The 18,904-nt window shown below is 45.2% G+C and overlaps 1 protein-coding gene across 1 annotated transcript in view; it reads left to right on the forward strand.

Moving 5' to 3' along the window:
• dchs2 (dachsous cadherin-related 2) overlaps nt 1-18,904 on the forward strand; it is a 72,592-nt gene that overhangs the window by 20,851 nt on the left and 32,837 nt on the right. The window contains exons 5-8 of the mRNA XM_077232399.1: nt 3,697-4,725; nt 5,065-5,252; nt 13,062-13,158; nt 13,288-13,445. Coding sequence (XP_077088514.1) covers nt 3,697-4,725; nt 5,065-5,252; nt 13,062-13,158; nt 13,288-13,445 — 1,472 coding nt within the window. The remainder of the gene's footprint in view (nt 1-3,696; nt 4,726-5,064; nt 5,253-13,061; nt 13,159-13,287; nt 13,446-18,904) is intronic.

An 18,904-nucleotide genomic window follows, 5' to 3' on the forward strand; every position in this document is an offset into this window, starting at 1 on the left:
ATGTGCAGTAGTTGCCTATGGTATAGGGTTAATCACACATTCTTAAAGAGTCATGAAACCCTATAACATATTTTTTTGAGATGTGAACAGATATGAATAGGCTGCACATCACTGAAAACACAAACACTCATACATTTTACCAACAAGTAGAAATTGGTTATTTTTGTGTTTTTCTAAGCAATTTTCTGAGGAAAGTCGAAGCAACGTCACGGAATGTGCAACCTGATCTCATGAAAGTACGTATCTATACAACGAATGTTATTTCTCGTGCCATTTATACGGCAAAAATAGTTTTTGCGTGCATATGATACACAGTTTTCACGTGCATATGATACGCACTTTATGGCGTGTAATACTCACGCACTCCCCACCCCTAATCCTAACCAAGGGGTTTTCAGTGCGTAGCATATGCAGGCAAAAAAAACATTTTTGCCGTATAAATGGCACGAGAAATAACATTTGTGGTATTGATACGCACTTTCATGAGATTGTGTTGGAATGTGAGGCAGAAGAGTGCTTTCGGAGTATGTGACTGGCTGCCGACACGATGCTACGTCAACGGTTTCGGATCGCTTCTCTGCATTATTCATGAGAATTAAATATGTTAACTAAATCACTGGGCTGTATTAAGCGCATGGGATCACAATACAGCGGAGAATTCAAACAACAAGCGGAGTGTGCAGGAGAGTAGTTTCTGCGTGGAACGCAGTTTTATGGACATATTTCATAAACTCTAGAGCAGTGGTTCTCAATCCTGGTCCTGGGGACCCACAGCTCTGCAAAGTTTGTATCTCTCCCTCATTTAACACACCTGATTCAGATTATCAGCTCGTTAGGAAAGAGCTCTATGAACTGAACTGGGTGTATTAGATAAAGGAGACATATAAGGCCCTGTTTACACGAGAACGATTCTGGGTGAAAACATAAAAATATTTTATCGGATGTGCCTTTCGTTTACACGGCGACGGCGTTTTGGAGGCTTAAAAACGCAAAAAAGTGAAACCACCCTCCAGAGTGGAAATCTTAAAAACGATCCACCGTCGCGTTCCCATCTAAACAGTAAAAACGCAAATCTGCTCACTGTGGCTCTCGTCGCGTACGTGTTTACGTCACAGGCATGCGCCATTACAGGAAAATAACCCCAATATGTCGGATTATTTCCATACGTCGGACCTTCAAATTGCCATAGCAGCTCTGATAAACGTACAAGAGTCTTTTCAGCAGTTGTACAAAATATTCTCAGATATTGGTGTTGTTGTGTCGCAGTGCTTCACATTGCCACCTAGCCGCCTGAAGTGCATACTACATCGAATTTCACACACTTTTGCGTCACCATATGCACGCGGATTTCCCCCCCATAACGCTCGTCTAAACGCAGAATAAAAAGTGATAACGAAACGCCAGTTTTGCGTTTTCTCTTCAGATCGTTTCCGTGTAAACATAGCCTAAAATGTGCAGAGCTGTGGGTCTAATCAAAAACACTCCCTAATCAAACACACCTGATTCAACTCATCCGCTCATTATCACATGGGTTAATGAGCTGATGAGTTGAATCAGGTGTGTTTGTTTAGGAAGACAAAGAAAACGTGCAGTGTTGGGGGTACTCCAGGAGCAGGGTTGGGAACCACTGCAGGCTCTCAACATGAACCAGCACTGCGTATGAGCACATATTTAATCAAATCTTATTCAAATGTAATATATATGTGATAATAAGGACACTGATACAGCAATAGGTCTGATCATGAAAACCATGACACGATGGATTATTCAGATGCACAGAAGACAATGATGTAGACTTACAAATTCAAAGAATAATGGACAAAAAGTAACTATGCCTTCTGTATACAGCACTCTGATCCATTGCACAAAATTTTCACCTAAACCAAATTTTTCCAAAACAAAGAAAAGATAGAACCATGCATACGGTCAAACGCCTTCTCCGCATCCAAAGACAGCACTAGCCCATCTATGGATTTCCCTTTAAATGCATACATAACATTTAAAAGGCGTCTAATATTATTAGGTGAATTCCTAACCCGGTATTAATCCTGTTTGGTCAATCCCAATTATCGTGGGCAGAATTTTTCGAGGTGCATTGCTAAAATTTTAGAAAGCAATTTCCGGTCCACATTCATTAATGAAATTGGCATTTAAGAAGAATCATAAATCATAAATGTACCTTTCTTTAATATAAGAGAGATATTATCTTCTATAAGGGTCTTTGGTAATTATTTAACCACAAACGAATAATTAAACATATAAAGCAATGGGTCTACAAGCAACTCTTAAAACTCCTTATAGAACTCTCCACAAAACCCATCTGGCCCAGGTGATTTACCATTCTTTAGAGCATTAATAACCTCCTGTGTAGTAATAGGGCCAATCAGTTGTTACTTGGTTTTGTAGTAAGAGTCTACCAGTTTGAATCATAAAATAAAGCATAATGAGTATTGAATCACTCATTTTAAACACTCCATTCTTGATTTATTAAAGTGATTAGGTTTTGGTTCACACACATGCACACACACAAACGTTTAGCCTTCCACATTAATAGATGAACAGTAGACAGTCAATTGAGGTTAATGTTTAGATTAGCTGATTAACCCTCTCTTCAAGTCAAATGAAGGGACAGAATTTCTGAGTTGGAGAGGGGGGCAGATCCCTTAATCTCTGGGGGCTTTGTTTAGTCCAGCTGTATCAAGGTCTCAACTGCCAAACAATAGGATAACTGTAATACTGCTTTCAATACATAAGGCAGGGTTGAGTATGTCAGTATGTTCTAAATTCATAATCATACAGTTTGTGGGAGTTTGACAAAGTTTTATGCGACAATAAAAAGGTGAAACAAAGGAAGAATTATTGAATGATCTTTACGTAGTTCTTTTAAAACCATAAAGTAGTCTCTCTCTCTCTCTCTCTTTGAAATGAAAACAAATTAAACTAAAAGTCTATGATAATGAATCTAAATGATCTAAAGACTGAAAGTTCCTGACAGTATTATTTAGCAATACATTACTTTAGTCAGAAATTGACTGTGCAATCAATGCATACTGGGTCATTTTCTTGCAAATTACTGTCAATCCACAGCAGAATTATGCTAACACACCAGTAGTTTACTGTTCCTTTTTTTTTTTTTTTTGCTGTGAATTCACATTATAAAGTTGTCTTTAACCATGCCACTGTAAGAATAATGGTGATTAGTGTTCCATTTGCTTGTGATCTTGGACCTTGTATATTAGCCTAAATGTCTGATCTAGCCAAGTCAGGACTGTAAAACCTAATGAAAACAACACAAACTGCTAAAAGTGAACCAAAAGTAAGTTTAGCAGCACAGATAAAACCAACAAGAAATATAAAAGAAAATATCTGTACAGCAAAATTTTGTTATGCTGTATTGAATGCTGGGTGCCTTCATAGTACATATGCACAGTGGAAAGTAATGCAATTGTTAACCTGTAATATATTTTTAACAGTGTACTTTTATAGTGTCAGAGAGCTTATGGTCCTTTTCTGAAAATTCTGCATAAAGTCTAATTTTGTGTTCCATGGAAAAATTTAAGCAAATTGTTTTGGAATGGCATGTGAGAGAGTATATATTTGCAGAAATTTTCATTTTTGGGTTAAATATGCCTTTAACTGTAAAAACTGAATGTCATATTGATGATATTTTGCTTCTATTTGTCTTTCTAATTGCAGATTCAGTGGAGGTAGTCTCATACATCATATCCTCAGGTGACCTGCAAGGGTTTTTTTCAGTGGATGCTCAGACGGGCATTATCACCACTGCCCGACCCCTGGACCACGAGTCCCTCTCTTATGTTCTTTTGACCATACAATTCCACACAGGAACCCATCCTATCTACAGCAGTGCACAGGTTAATGTTACCATCATTGATGTCAATGACAACCCTCCTGTGTTCCATAAAACCTCAGAACACATCACCATATCCCATTACACCCCTCCAGGAACGCCACTCTTCGTTGCACATGCCCACGACAGTGACAGTGGCCTTAATGGCAGAATTCACTATATGTTACATCCTGAGAGCCACTTGTTTATTATTCACCCACATCTTGGGACTCTTATGTTGAACGGCGACCTCTCAAGAGATTCCAGCCTAAGGTATAAGCTCAGTGTTATAGCTGAGGATGAGGGTCATCCCTCACTGAACTCTACACTAGAGCTTGTGATAGAGATAGATTCATTAGGCTCTGTTCAAGACACGCTAGCCTTTGAAACTTTGATTTACAAGGTGGAAATCGGAGAAAGTGCTCCAAAAGACACCAGAATGATTCAGGTGCGTGCTCACGGAACCAGATCCCAGCATGAAGAGACTCCTGGAACAGAGCCCCCTGTCATCACTTACTCTCTTAAACCCCTCTCTGGAGTCCCACCTTTCAGGATCCACCCAGAGACTGGTTGGATGTTTGTATCTCACAGTCTGGACTACGAAACTGAACCCATTTATAGATTTTATGTGTGTGCAAAGGCACATAATAGCAAAACAGAGACCACAGCAACTGTGGTCGTCATGGTTCAGGATGAGAATGACAACAGGCCAGTGTTCAGTAGGGATGTGTACTTCTTCAGTGTGCAGGAGGGACCGTCTCCTCATGGCCTGATTGGAACGGTAAAAGCTACAGACAGAGATTCGCGTAACAATGCAGTGTTGTCCTACATCCTGCTGTCTGATGGAAAATACTTTCACATCAACACCAGAACAGGTCAGAATTACTGTCAAATTAGTGCTGTATTTCATTCAGACTGCTTTGTCAAAATAGCATTCCAGAAATTCATGAAGCAAAAAAATTGGTTGAGGTTGACTTCTGCTGATATTTCGTGCACAGACTTAGCCAAAGCTTGAAAAGTTGAAAATTGTTTTGAATAAAACTAAAACTTAAGCAGACTGAAATAAAATAAAACTAAGTAATCATATAACATAAAATTGTATCTATTTATTTGTTTTTCTAAATTTTGAGAGAAAATTGTTTCCTAGTAAATCTTAAACCTTTTTTTCAGTATATCATTCCCACTCTGTCTTCTTTCTCTTTCTCTGGCTGTAGGAGAGATCATAAACCTGGTGGCTTTGGATCGTGAGGAGCAGGCGCAGCATGTTTTAAGTGTGATGGTCACAGATCAGGGTCGACCTCGTCTCAACACCACCACTATCGTTCGCATCCTTGTCACAGATGTCAATGATAACCCCCCACAGTTCACACACCTACCTGCGACTAAAGAGCTAAACGTACAGGTCATCATATTTTTTCTAGAAAACAAAATATTATTGTACATTTTATAATTGAAGTTAAATGAACCTCTGGTTAATTATATATTTCATGTACATTGAACATTTATGACAGGGGTCGGCAACCTTTTTGTTATGAAGTGCCATTTTTAGGTTTTCTAGTTAAACACTGACCATTATCACCCCCTCCCCCATGAATAAATGCACATAACCATATTTTAAAAGTTCATAACGGAACAGTTGAAACCTGATGATCAAACATTACTTGATCAATCACAAACGTGCTTATTTGATTAGTAAAAGAAATAGTTCAGAACCTTAAATATTACATACTGTAACGTTAGTTACCGTTATATTAACGTTATCTTACTAGCTATTTATAACTTATAGAAAGAGTACAATGTTATAAAGTTACATGTATTGCAAAATACATAATGATTTGAGGACCAAGTTTGTAGTCAAAGTATGGGCAGGCCATAGTCAATGTAAAGCATATTGTTGATGTTTCGTTCCTATTAGTGAATGTGCCATAACTGTTTATACGCCGTCATCGGTGGCCCTGCTTACTAGCCTGCGCTTTCACGGCAGGCTCCGCCAGTGTTGCCAGATTGGACTAAAGATTTCCAGCCCAACTACAGCTTAAAACCCACCCATTTCAAAAAATACCTGCCCAAAATACATACTGTTATTAAAACTGATATACAATAAAACTTATATTGTTTATATTGTTATATTGTAAACTTAATTTATTTTCTTATTAAACAACCAGACTAACAAATCGCAGAGAATCATCTCGCACCATATTTCCAGTGCATCTTTGTTTAAATATAAATAATAATTTTTATAAAACACAAGGTCTACATCGGAAACCTCAGAAGGGGACAACATTTTTTATTGTTCTTTTGCTACTATTGTCAGAACTACAGTTCCCTTTCAGTCGATAATGTCGGACGTAGTCGACGCCGACTGAAATGGGATCTCGCTAGAGAGCCTGTCTTCTTCGAGTACTATTGAACAAGCCAATGTAATTGGCGTGCGTGATTCGCATCACACACTCCGCCCCCGCGGCGCGGGTATAAATACGGAAGTGGATGCACGCACTAGTTGCCTTTCGCTTCGGAGCCGATCGTTTGATGTCTCTGAGAGTGCTGTTGTCTACAACGAGCGAGTGTGTCGGTGTTCTTCAGGAAGACTCTCCCAGTGCTGGTGTTCTACAGCGCGAGTGCAGCGGTGATCGCGAGCTTTGAGCTCTCAACTGCTGTTTTAACAGCAACAAATTTCTAAATGTTTGTGTGTGTTGATGGCTGGTTAGAGGGCGGAAAAGTGAGTGCTTCACTGTTTCAGTTCTCTGTTCAGTGTTGCCGCGGTCATTCCCCTGTGTGCTCCGGCACTGGTGACGGTCCTATTTTCTGAAAGAGCAACACGGGTGCGTTTGCGTCTTTTTCAAGATGTCATTCCGCCCGTGCGTTTCTGGGTGCGGTCGTTCCCTGTCTCTCTCTGATGGTCACAACTGTTGTGTCACGTGTTTGGCTTACAGCACGCTGAGACAGCTTTTGTGGACAGCTCATGTTTTCTCTGTGGGAACATGACTGTCGCAGTGTTGAGGGCGAGACTCGCCTTCGTTCGCGGAGAGCGAGTCCCCATTACCATGCCCCACCCTCGGGTGCTGTGTGGGATGGGTGACCGGAGGATAGTGTTGGATGTCCCGCCCGGTAACCATTCCCTGTGGGCTCCTCACTCCTCCCTTCCACTGCAACCACTGGGGCCTCCTGTGTTGTCTGCTGGTCCATCTGTAATGGGTGGGCCAGCGGTTTCACTCGGGGCTCCCCTGGAGGACAGGACGCCGATTGCAGCATCGGAGGGTGAGCTGACTTCTAGAGATGATGACTCGGCTGCATTGTCTCCCTCCGGGAGTTCAATGTTGCCCGAGCCGGATCCAGAATTATCGGCTATGCTGAGACGGGCCGCCGAGGCTGCCGGGCTCGAGTGGAACCTCCACCGTGTCCCGTTCAGTCTCGGTTGGAATCTGGAGTTTGGTATCTTGGGGCGGGCCGCGCTGGTTCTCAGCTCGCCGCCCCAGTGTCTTTCTTTCCCGAAATGCATGGAGAGCTTATCAGGTGGTGAACAGCATCTTTCTCTGCCAGAAACTGCCTGAATAGCTTTTCCCCCTCATTACCCTTGATGGAGGAACGGTGAAGGGTTGCGAGGTGTCCCTCCATTGGAGCGGTCTGTCGACACAGGTGCACCTGTGTCCGGCGGCCGCTGCCTTTTGGGGGGATCCTCGTCTCCCCCCTAAGGCCTGTGAGTTTCGTCTGTTCCGACGGGCAGAGCTTACAAAGCCTGTGGGCAAGCCCCTTCCTCTTGCGTGCCATGGCGTTGCTGCAGGCTAGGGCACCCATGGCATGCACGAGGGTAATCCAGACCGTGCGCTCATAGGTGAGCACCGCACTGCATCCGACCTCACCCTCCGGGGTACGGGTGTCGTAGCGTGCGTGATCGGTCTGGCGATGTCCACCTTGGTGGTCCAGTAGCGCCTTCGTTGGCTCAGCCTGGTTGGTATGGCGGATGCGGACAAGGTTCGGTTCCTGGTCTCCCCAATTTCCCAGGTTGGGCTGGTCGGCGACGCGGTGGAGAACTGCATCAAACAGTTCTCTGCCGCTCAAGCGCAGACGGAGGTCATCCGGCACATCCTGCCCCGGTGGCCAGCTGCTGCCTCCACCCGCCGCCGGTGGCAGCTCCTCCGCCTGCTCGTCGCCGTGGGCGTTCTCCGGCCGCCGCTCCTGCTGGCCCTCCGCAGCAGCCTCCACCCAGGCCTCAACATGGAGCCGGCCGCAGTAGAGACGCCCAGCCCGCTCCAGGCGCTGCCAAGCCAGGTGGCAAGCGACAGCGAAAGCATTCCGGAGCGGGCTGCCCAGGAATGGATGAGATGCTCTTGGAGTGGCACGATCACTCCCTCCCCCCGGCTGAAGGCCGGGTGGAGCCTTTGTTTGTGTGTGTGTCTGTTCCGCCGCTGGCTCCCTAAAAAAAAAAAAAAAAAAAAAAAAGCGGAGCAAGCGGTACCCACACTTCAAAGAGAGAGCAATTTCATCTGTTCCTGGGTCCCAAGAGGGCCAGTCTGGCGGCTGTGACCCTGTATAGCCTTACACCCCTCAGCTCCCCCTTGGTCGCCAGCAGGCAGCTTGGTGCGTTCGAGGACCCGGTCATCCGCCTTCTCACGCGCCCCCTGCCGCTTGTTGAGACAGGTAAGTGTTGCACAGCACACTAACACCACTCTCTCTACTTTGCTGCCCCACCTCAGGCTCGGCTACCCCGCTCAAGTCAGTGATAGTCATCACATTAGGTGTTGAGCAGACGTGCTCCTGAAAATTCAGTGATATTCATCACACCGAGTGTTGAGCAGTGCTCCTGACTTGTGCGTGCTTATCTTATCCTGCTGGCGAAGGATTTGATATAGCCGCTCCTCCAGCCGGTACGAAGGCCACTTGTAAACTCGTTCTTCGTGCTACTAGGGGGTGGGTCGTGACCATCTTGGCCCAAGATTGGTCTGCAGCTTTGACCTGAAAGACATGTGCTTCAGATCTCTACCTCCCGCACCGCAGGCCATCCTGTGTGTTGCGTCTAAGGGTGGAGTATCAGTACAGTGTCCTTCCCCTCGAGTGCTCCAGAGCCCGTTGGGTCTTCAGGTCAACTGGAAGAGAGTAATCTCGCCCACGGGCTGAGTATCTCTTTTCTAGTTTTGGAGAGGTACTCGGTCCAACATGTCTCTCCAATGAGAATGTGTTCAGCTGGTGTTGAAGTGAGAAAGGGTCCCACTGAAAGAACTTTCAGAGGCTCCTGGGGTATATGGTAGGCGCAGCCTTTGGCTCCCTCCATATGTGACCGCTTCAGCGCTAGCTTCACGATCGAGTCCCGAGGTGACCGTGGCAGAGCAGCTCACCCTGTGTGACTATAGTTCATCCCGGTCTGCTGCCAAACCCTCTTCAACAGAGGGGCCATGTACAAAGGGCGTGTTTTAACGGGGGCCTGGGCGACCCCCGACTACACGGGCATTCGTGCCTCGAGTTTTTAGACATTGCGAACGTTGCGCAAGCTTCCCCTGCATGTCACAAACTCACCCGTCACCTCCTCCTTGGAGTCAGACGCTTCTGAGGGCGCCTTGTTCCACTCCTCCCGCTTACTCAATCGTGCCGCCATCGAGCCTCACGACAGTTATAGCCAGAGCAAGTGGAGACTCCATCCCCTGGGTCCGGCTGGGTCATGACCATTCCGGGGCCGCTCAGTTGCCCCCCCGGTTTTATTTTTCCGCCAGTGTTTGGGTAAACCGAGCGGACTACCCTTGGACAAACACTGGGTCTCAGCTGCCCCAGGGGCCCGCAGAAATGCGTTTAACCCCAGTGAGTCTTCTAAAAGTGACTGCGACTCATGGTCGCCTTGCGCCTGCAAGTCAGTGAAATCATCACTCTTCATGTTGAGCAGAATTGCTCCTGAAACTCAGTGAAGTTCATCGCACTCAGGTGTTGAGCAGCAATGCTCCTGTAGCTCTGTGAGTTCATCACAGGTAGCTCAGTGAATTCGTCACACGCAGTGCTGAGCAGAAATGCTCCTGGTGCTCAGTGAAGTTCTTCGCACTCAAGTGTTGAGCAGAAATGCTCCTGCAGCTCAGTGAGTTTATCACACTCAGGTGTTGAGCAGTAATGCTCCTGAAGCTCAGTGAACTTGTCACACTCAAGTGCTGAGCAGAAATGCTCCTGTCGTTCAGTGAAGTTCTTCGCACTCAAGTGTTGAGCAGAAATGCTCCTGAAGCTCGGTGAGTTTATCACACTCAGGTGTTGAGCAGGAATGCTCCTGAAGCTCAGTGAACTTGTCACACCCAAGTGCTGAGCAGAAAATGCTCCTGAAGCCCAGTGATCTTCACATGTTGTGTTGAGCAATGCTCCTGTCTTTTGCGCCCGTCGCTTGCACCTACGTGCCAAGTCAGGAGAGGAACAGGTCTTCATGGTTGCCCCTTATTGGCCCAACTAGACCTGGTTCCCTTCAACAGCCTTCCTGACTTCCCCTGAAAACTCTTTCGGGGACGGGGCACGATGGCACACGCGTTCTTCCCCCGGAGATTCCGGGCGGTCTTACATCTGAACGCGGAGGTTCAGGTGGCTATCACAAGAACATGTGATAGTTACCATCACTTCTGCGAGCACCCCCTAGAATTGGGTAGCGTGCTTACGCCTTTAGAAGTGGAACCTAGTCGTTGAGTGCGTCTTCTCTCCAGAGGAGATCCTGAAAGCTTTCGATCACTTCAGTGCTCTCTTTCCTGCAAAATGGGTTGCAGTAGGCTGTTTTCCTTCACCCTCAAAATGATGTTGCCTCGGTGTTTAAACGACGCTCATCGTGTTGCAGAAGTATGCAGAAGCACGTTCTGATCGTCAGGTTCCTGAGGAGCAAGGTCTTGTAAATCCTTGTGTCCCTCTTTATCCTCGTGGGCCTTGTCCCTGGTGCGACTGCACTGCAGAGACCGCCCCTCAGCCACTGCAGGCAGTGAGTTAAAAATTCTGTTATATCAGTTCTCCTGCTCGCGTGGTCTCTACTAGAGGGTAGGGACTTGCTCGCTTTCGGTCAACGTATTGTGCCTGGAGTCTGGGCCGGCTAACTCTCACAAGCTGAGACCCCGGCTCGGATTGTGCCCAAGGTTCCTACCTCTCCCGTAATAGGAGCAGGTGGTGAGCCTGCAAGCGCTGCCCTGGAGGAGGCAGATCCAGCCTTGGCTTCTCTGTCCGTTCGCTTGGACGTGTACAGAATGCAAGTCATAGACCTCAGACCAGCTCTTCAAATATCTGTTGGAATTCAGCAGAGAGGGAAGGCTGTTTCCATGCAAAGTTGCACTTAGTGCTTGCCTTCATTTCGGCAAAGATCCGAGATGCAACATGTCCACTTAGGTGTTGAGCTCCTCTATGATGAGTGTAAAGCGCTCCGCCTGGGCGTTGACGATATACTTTGCTAAACAGATTCTAGAGTTGGGGGCTGGACGACACCTAGTTGAACCGCTGCTTCCCGTGGGCTCCCTTCTCATGAAGCCAGTTTCACCGTGAGCCCGGTTCAAGTGTCGGCTTGCTGCGCCATTCCCCTCCTATGGACTGGATACGTGCGCCTTTCTACTCCAGTTGAGTTCCCTTAAAATTGAACCCTGTTGAGTTCCTCCACACCCCTCCGACGTCGGACGTGCGGAACGTCTGGTGTTAGGCCTACCACTCGTAAGCAGTGTGGAACCTGTGTTAGGCTGGGTCCATATGTTGCGGTCCCTTCGGTGACCCCATATGTGTATTCTTCCACGATACGGCTCCCTGCGGTGAGCCTGTGTCTTCCCTCGGCAGAGTCTCTCTGCCGTCACTGTCCGGTGTGTCTCCCCCCGTCTTAGGCTGGAGCCACCCCAGTGACATTCCATATGTTAGACTGCCCGGTTTCCGCCCAGTTCATATGTGTATTCTCCACATTACCTCCCTCTGGGTTGGATGTGGCTTCCGCAGCGTCCCTTCCTTCCAACGTACGGGGAACGCTTTCCCAGTGGTCCTGTAGGAACAGCAGTGACTTCCCTGGCCTAAGCCCTGTCCTTCCCCGCCTTAAGTTTGCGGGGGCATCAGGAGGCTTTGGTTTAGGCACTGGAAGGTGGCAGCGTTAGTGGCGTGTTCAATGGTTGATCCCATTTCAGTCGGCGTCGACTACGTCCGACGTTATCGACTGAAAGGGAACGTCCTGGTTGCGTATGTACAATATAAATGTGCTATAATAGCATAAACACGCTTACCTTTTAATATGGAGTTAACATAGAGAATCTCCGCAGAACTGATGAAAACGTATTTACAAAATGCCTTTGACTCATCGCCTACCGGGTGTAATCCATGTTTTCAGAGACAGGACGCTCTCCCATTCCTTTCTGTAGGACTTTTTATATTTACCCCACTTTGGCATGATGATGAATGATGATGATAAATGCAGTTTTGACGATATAACGAATAGAACGATTAGACTACAACAACCCGCCAATCAAGCTTGAAGTCCGATTGGACAGAATTCCCCTGAACCTCATTGGCTAACCTGAACCATACCTAATTTAAACTCATCCTACATTATATAATTTATTTTATAGTTCGTTTTCATGAAAAATATTTTAAAAAAATACTGTTTATAGTTAAAAATAAAAACCCGCCCGTTGCATCAAAAACCAGCCCAAATTTTAAAGACCCGCCCAATGCATTTTTTTCCGGTCGGACGTTACCAAAAGGAGCCAAATTGGGTGGGAACACGCCCAATCTGGCAACACTGGCTCCGCTGTGGGGGAGGAGCTGTGGAGGGAGGGCTGCAGCGCAGCAGAGAGCAAGGGGGTGGGATCTGTAAGTTGTGCTTGTTAAAATTTTCAGGCTAAGTCAACGTTTTCTCAAAACTCCCTACTGCAGCTTTAATAGTATCTCTGTCTCCCAACTTAATAAAATCCCTCTCTTTTTTGCTCATGTGCCAATGTTGGCCTGTGTGCCATAGTTTTTCAACCCCTGATCTATCATGACATGGTATCCTTAAGAAGTAAACTGCTTCAGTGATATTTTCTATGCAATTATGAAAGTACATGAATGTCTTATATTGTAAATGTATACTACCATCAAAAGATTGGGGAGAGTAAAATTATTATTTTTATTCTATTCAGCAAGTGTGCATTAAATTGATCAAAATAGACAGGAGACATTTTACAGTAGACATTTATAACTTTGGATATCAGCATCTAACAAATGCATATATGGTATTAAAATATTTGTATGACTTTTTGTGCAGGTGTGGGCAGGCATTCCTGTGAATTCTGTTGTAATCAGTATGTTTGCTAAAGACCTGGATGCTGGAGAGAATGGAACTGTCAAGTTCTCTATGAAAGGTAAACCGACGAGGAGATGACAAGTTAGTTTTAATTCATGGCTCATTTGTGTTTATATCCCTCTGAATGAAGGAAAACTATATTTGTGATTTAATCTGAGTTGTCTTGTTTTCTTCCACATTCTTTTAGATAATCAGCTGGGCCACTTTAGTATTGACAGTCATAATGGTGATGTCAAGGTGACACCACGATTCTCCTCAAACCCACAGATGCGCTACACCCTGAGAGTGGTTGCTACGGACAATGGGCTTTTTCCTCTGGAGGAAACCGCAGTTTTTCACATACAAGTTAGTGAAGCTGGTTCAGGCATATAAAAACACTGTATGTGTCAGAATAGGGCAGAAGATTTACTTAGATTTTTCTATTCTGTGTACAATCTAAAGAAAAGTTGCCTCTTAAAGTGCAGCCTTGTGTATCGTTTATCTGTGAAAATTTGTGAGCTAAACCCATTTATTTAAATGGAATTGGTCCTGATAAGGAATTTAATCTAGTGGATTTCCGATGCAAAAATTTCATGCCAGGTTCAAGTTTGTTGAACTTTGACATGCAAATTCGCAGTGATGCCAAATAACAAGCCTCTTGGTTCGGCAGAGACCTCTGTGATTCGTAACTTAGCACCAAGCTTAAAAAAACACAATGAACAAGACGCTTATTCTGGCAGTGTTTCAGACAGTTTTGCAAACTACACTTCAATAGCATTAAATAAGGCAGCACGATAGATGCTAAATAAATTTTAAAAAATCCCACTATTCTTCACTCATTGGGCACTTTTTTTTCCACTTTTAAATTTTTTAGCAGGATTACTTTTGTAATTTTATCTGGATCAATCAGACAATTGGTGGTCAGAGTTAGTGTAAATAGCATTTGCCAACAAGGTGGGCTATTTGCACTTTGGTGTGAATAGACACATAAAATAATCCAAACTGAAGGCTGTCTGTGAAACATTTATTTATTATTTAGGTAACACTTTATTTCGATGGTCCACTTTAGACATATAAGTAACTATGGCAATAATACTGTCCCCACTACTGTTATGCATTATTCACAATTATTACACGGCTCTGTGGAATACTTGATTCTGATTGGTCAATCGCGCCATCCAGTTGTATGTTATTCCGAGATAACAACCGCTGAAATCAGATAAGACAGGCTCATCCGGGTTACTGAAGTCAGCAGCGCTATATGCTTGCTAGGAATGTTTTTTCTTCGTGGAAGTTTTGCATTTGGTGAGCTAACAAAAATATTAAAACTCAGTCAAATCAATATTTTGTGTACAGTTATTTAATTATGCCATCCAGTCGCGTGGACTCGCTCTCTCTGTTGTTTCATACAAACACAGCTGCTGCCATTTTGATACTATTGTTTTGTACACTGTTGGATTATAAGATACAAACAGGTACGATTTTAAAACAGTTTAATCTGAAATCAATATATTTTATCTCCATAATTATTTATGTGACGAAATGCTGTGTATTGAGTGGTATGACTGTATACTGTATCTCTTAAATGTCCGTATAGTTTGAACATACTGCGCTAGCAACTGCTCTCTCCGTGGAAGCTTTGCCTTTAAAGACCTTATAAAATATTTCTACTCAGATCAATATTTCATGTCTAATTATTTACTTATGTAGTAGCCGTGTAATAAGCAGGTTAATGTAGCCTAATAAAAACCTTGGGTTATAAGTAAGGTATAATGTCCTGTACATCCATCTGTTTGTCATCTCAGAATAAACCCTCTTCAGGCTGATGCAAGACCTCATCACCCTGTCGGACGTTGATTCTGAGATAACAACCGGCTGGATGTACAGGACATTATACCTTACTTATAACCCAAGGTTCTTATTAGAGGTCCACTGGGAGGTATGAAATAAATAGTAGCTACTGATTAGTTAATAGTGAACTACCTTATTCAACTGAGTGCTATGACTTACTAATAAGTTAAACTAATAAATTAATCAGAGTTTCTTGTTTAGTTAATAGCAGTTACTAGAATGTTAATATTGTAACTCATTTGTTCCTCTGTAGTTACTCTTCATTAATGATGGAACGGTATCTTAAAGTATTACCGTAACGATAAGTAACTTTGCAACCACATGTGAACTAACTCTCATTAGAGTATTAGTAGAGCTGCATAATTCTGGATAAATTGAGAATCGCAATTTTTTCGTTTCATACAAAGATCATGATTTTTAGATCACAATTATTTAAAAAAAATCGGTTTGAATGACTGATTTAATGACATCAGTGTTTATATCCGAACTATAAACTTTTATCCCAGTTATAATATGAATATGTGTTACACAGAAATAATGATACTGTGTTTGTGAAGCTGTTTTATACCAAGACATGACATCTGCTCTCTCTGGCTCAGCAGATTTGAATGTAACGAGTAATCGTGCTGCTTTAGTAGACTTAATATTGTCATGAATTAGAACAACACAAACAGGTAAAGTTTGCAATGACATTTATTTTGCACTCAGGAACAGACACGGCAGGTAAGTTGAAGAGTTGGTGGCATAATTGAATGAATGGATGGTTTGGGTTTGACAAAGTCTCTTATCTGTTGCAGGAAGATAGATGAGATCCGGGCTGAAGAAGGCAGACAGGTTGGCGACTGGAGATCCGGATGACAGGACGAGAAGGTCGGTGATGCAGGTAAGTACTCGAATCAGGTAAGGAAGTAGGCATTAGTCTTGGTATGAGAGAGTCAGTAAGTCAATGGTGGATCGACGAGACCTGACAACTGAGTGAGGGAACTGGTGGTGTTTTTAAACGGTGAGTGATTAGAACTCAGGGGATGTGGAACGAGTGGGCGGAGTGTAGAGGTCTGGTGCTGACACTCGTGTATCCGTGACCCATTGGACTGGGGGTGATACCCAAAAGGTTGAAGAACGCTTTCCAAACCCTGGATATGAACTGTGGCCCTCGGTCTGATACAATATCTTCTGGTATTCCGAAATGGCGAAATATCTAGGTGAATAGGGTTTCAGCAGTCTCGAAGGCTGTGGGCAAACCTGGCAGAGGGATGAGCTTACATGCTTTGGAAAAGCGATCGACAACGACCAGAACACACGTGTGCGAGTCAGAAGGAAGGTCCGTGATAAAATCCACAACAAGGTGAGACCAGGGTCTTGTGGGTACTGGGAGTGGTACAAGTTTACCTTCCGGGAGGCGTCGAGGAACTTTGGCCATGGCACAGACTGAGCAGCTCTTCACATACCGGGAGACATCCTGGGTCATATTGGGCCACCAATATCGTTGTTGTAAAAGTGAGAGGGTTTGTTGGCTGCCTGGGTGTCCAGAGCCCGGAGATGTATGAACTGAGTCCATGAGGGACAGACGTAGACGAGTCGGAACGTAGGTCCGTCCCTCAGGACCTCCCGGCGGAGCATGTACTGACCGGGTGGCATCGGCAATGTTATCATCTAGACTCCACTGGATAGGCCTGACAATTACGGCTGGAGGGAGAATGGATTCCGGGTTGGAGGTGATAGTGTCAGGTTGGTACAGATGAGACAGGGAGTCGGCTTTGACATTTTTGTCTCCAGGGCGGTAAGTTACTTGAAATTGAATCTTGTGAAGAAGAGTGACCAGCGGGCTTGACGGGTATGGAGTCTTTTTGCGTCTCGAAGGTATTCCAGGTTTTGGTGGTCGGTAATGACATCAAAAGGGTGTTTTGCTCCCTCCAGCCAGTGTCTCCACTCCTCAAGAGCGAGTTTGATCGCCAGAAGTTCCCAGTTGCCGATGTCATAATTCTGCTCCGCCGGGGACATCTTCTTGGAGAAGAAGGCACATGGATGGAGTCGTGGAGGCTTCCCCTGTCGCTGTGATAGGACCCCTCCTACCCCGGTGAGTGAGGCCTGTACCTCGACGAGAAATGGAAGATCTGGGTTTGGATGGACGAGGGTAGGAGCGGAGCTGCAGGAGGTTTTTGAGTTTCTCAAACGCATGGGTGGCTTCTGTGGTCCAGGACAGAGACTTGGCCCCTTTCTTCAGGAATGAGGTGATAGGTGCGCTGATCTGACTGAAACCTTGAATGAATCTTCGGTAGAAGTTTGTGACGCCCAGGAAACGTTGAAGTTCTTTTATGTTGGAGGGTGGTGGCCAGTTGGAAACAGCTTCCACCTTCCTCTGGACCATGGTGATTCCGTGAGGAGTGATCACATAACCCAGGAAGTTCTTTGGATTGTTTCTTGATGAAACTCACATTTCTCCAGTTTCAGGTAGAGCTGATGATCGCGCAGACGTTGAAGAACTGACTTGACATGATGGTGGTGCTCGGACAGGTTGGAAGAGTATATGAGGATATCGTCTTTGTAAATGATGACAAATTGGTGCAGGAAGTCTCTGAAGATCTAGTTCATGAACCCCTGAAATACTGCAGGAATGTTGGACAGTCCGAAGGGCATGACCCTATATTCGTAGTGGCCAGCAGGGGTGATGAACGCTGTCTTCCACTCGTCTGTTCCAGTGGAGTTCCAGCCACGGGCGTTCCAGGATGATGTCTGCCGTAGAACACTCCAGCACCAGAAACGACAAATCTTCTTCGGATCTTCATGGTGATGGTGGGACTGCGATGACATATCCGTCCACGACCGAGCGGTTTACCCAGGATGAATTGAATATGAAGAGTCTGAGGAATAGGTCTTTGGCAGGTTTGAAGCTGTTATAGAGTGGAGAGTGAGGTGAAGTTGCCAGCGGAACCAGAGTCGATTAACGCTTGCACTGGAAGAGATCGTTGGAGGTAAGTGACCTGAACCGGAGTGTATTTCATTTGTGAAATGGGTGACTGGAGACGTACTGTACTTACGCCGGTCGTGAAGGACGAACTGGATAGGAGATGAGCAGGTGGCCGGCGGTTCCACAGTAGAGACACAGATTATTGTTGATGCAACGTTTACGTTCGACAGTGGATAAATCCATTGAATTGATATCCATAGGTTCTGGTGCTGAAGCGTTGACAGAGGTTGCAGGACGAGGAGGATGCAGTGCAGGGCTATCGAGCTGGCAAGCAGTGCGGCGTTGATCCACACGAATGGATCGTTGGATGAGACTTTCTAGACCAATGACATCATCGTAGATGGCTAGCTGTAAACGAATCTCAGGCTCTAAACCTTGACGGTAAGCCGTAATTAGAGCCGACTCACTCCATCCGCTGGAAGCTGCCAGGGTGCGAAATAGTAATGCATACGAGGAGACAATATTTTTCCTTGTCATGAACTTGTCGAAATAATTGATCATGAACAGACAGAGAATTTGAGACTTGAGCAAATACTTCACGGAAGTGGCCAATGAAATCTGTGAGAGATTGGGTAACAGTACCTTTTGCATCCCAAAGCGCTCATGCCCAGAGCAGGGCTCGTCCAGTGAGGAGAGAAATGATGAAAGTGACCTTCGCTCTCTCAGAGGCGAACTGCGAAGCATGCACTTCCACGTAGAGCTTGCACTATAGAAGAAAGCCGCTTCACTCCCCCTCCTCGCCAGAGAAGGGCGCTGGTCGGGCCATGGGACTGACAGAGGTAGACGAAAAATGATTGATGGCGGGTTGTGGAATGGCGTGTTGAATGTCTCGCAAGACATCGGCGATGGTGACCGGGACAGAAGCTTCCTCTTTGCCATGATCTGTTGGTTCGTGCATGTTGGTCAGGTCTTCTGTCATGAATTAGAACAACACAAACAGGCAAATTTTGCAATGACATTTATTTTGCTCTCAGAAACAGACACGGCAGGTAAGTTGAAGAGTTGG

The sequence above is a fragment of the Siphateles boraxobius genome, unplaced genomic scaffold, assembly GCF_051911475.1.
Source record: "Siphateles boraxobius isolate OS27281-9 unplaced genomic scaffold, OSU_SipBor_1 17, whole genome shotgun sequence".
In the NCBI taxonomy this organism is placed as follows: Eukaryota; Metazoa; Chordata; class Actinopteri; order Cypriniformes; family Leuciscidae; genus Siphateles; species Siphateles boraxobius.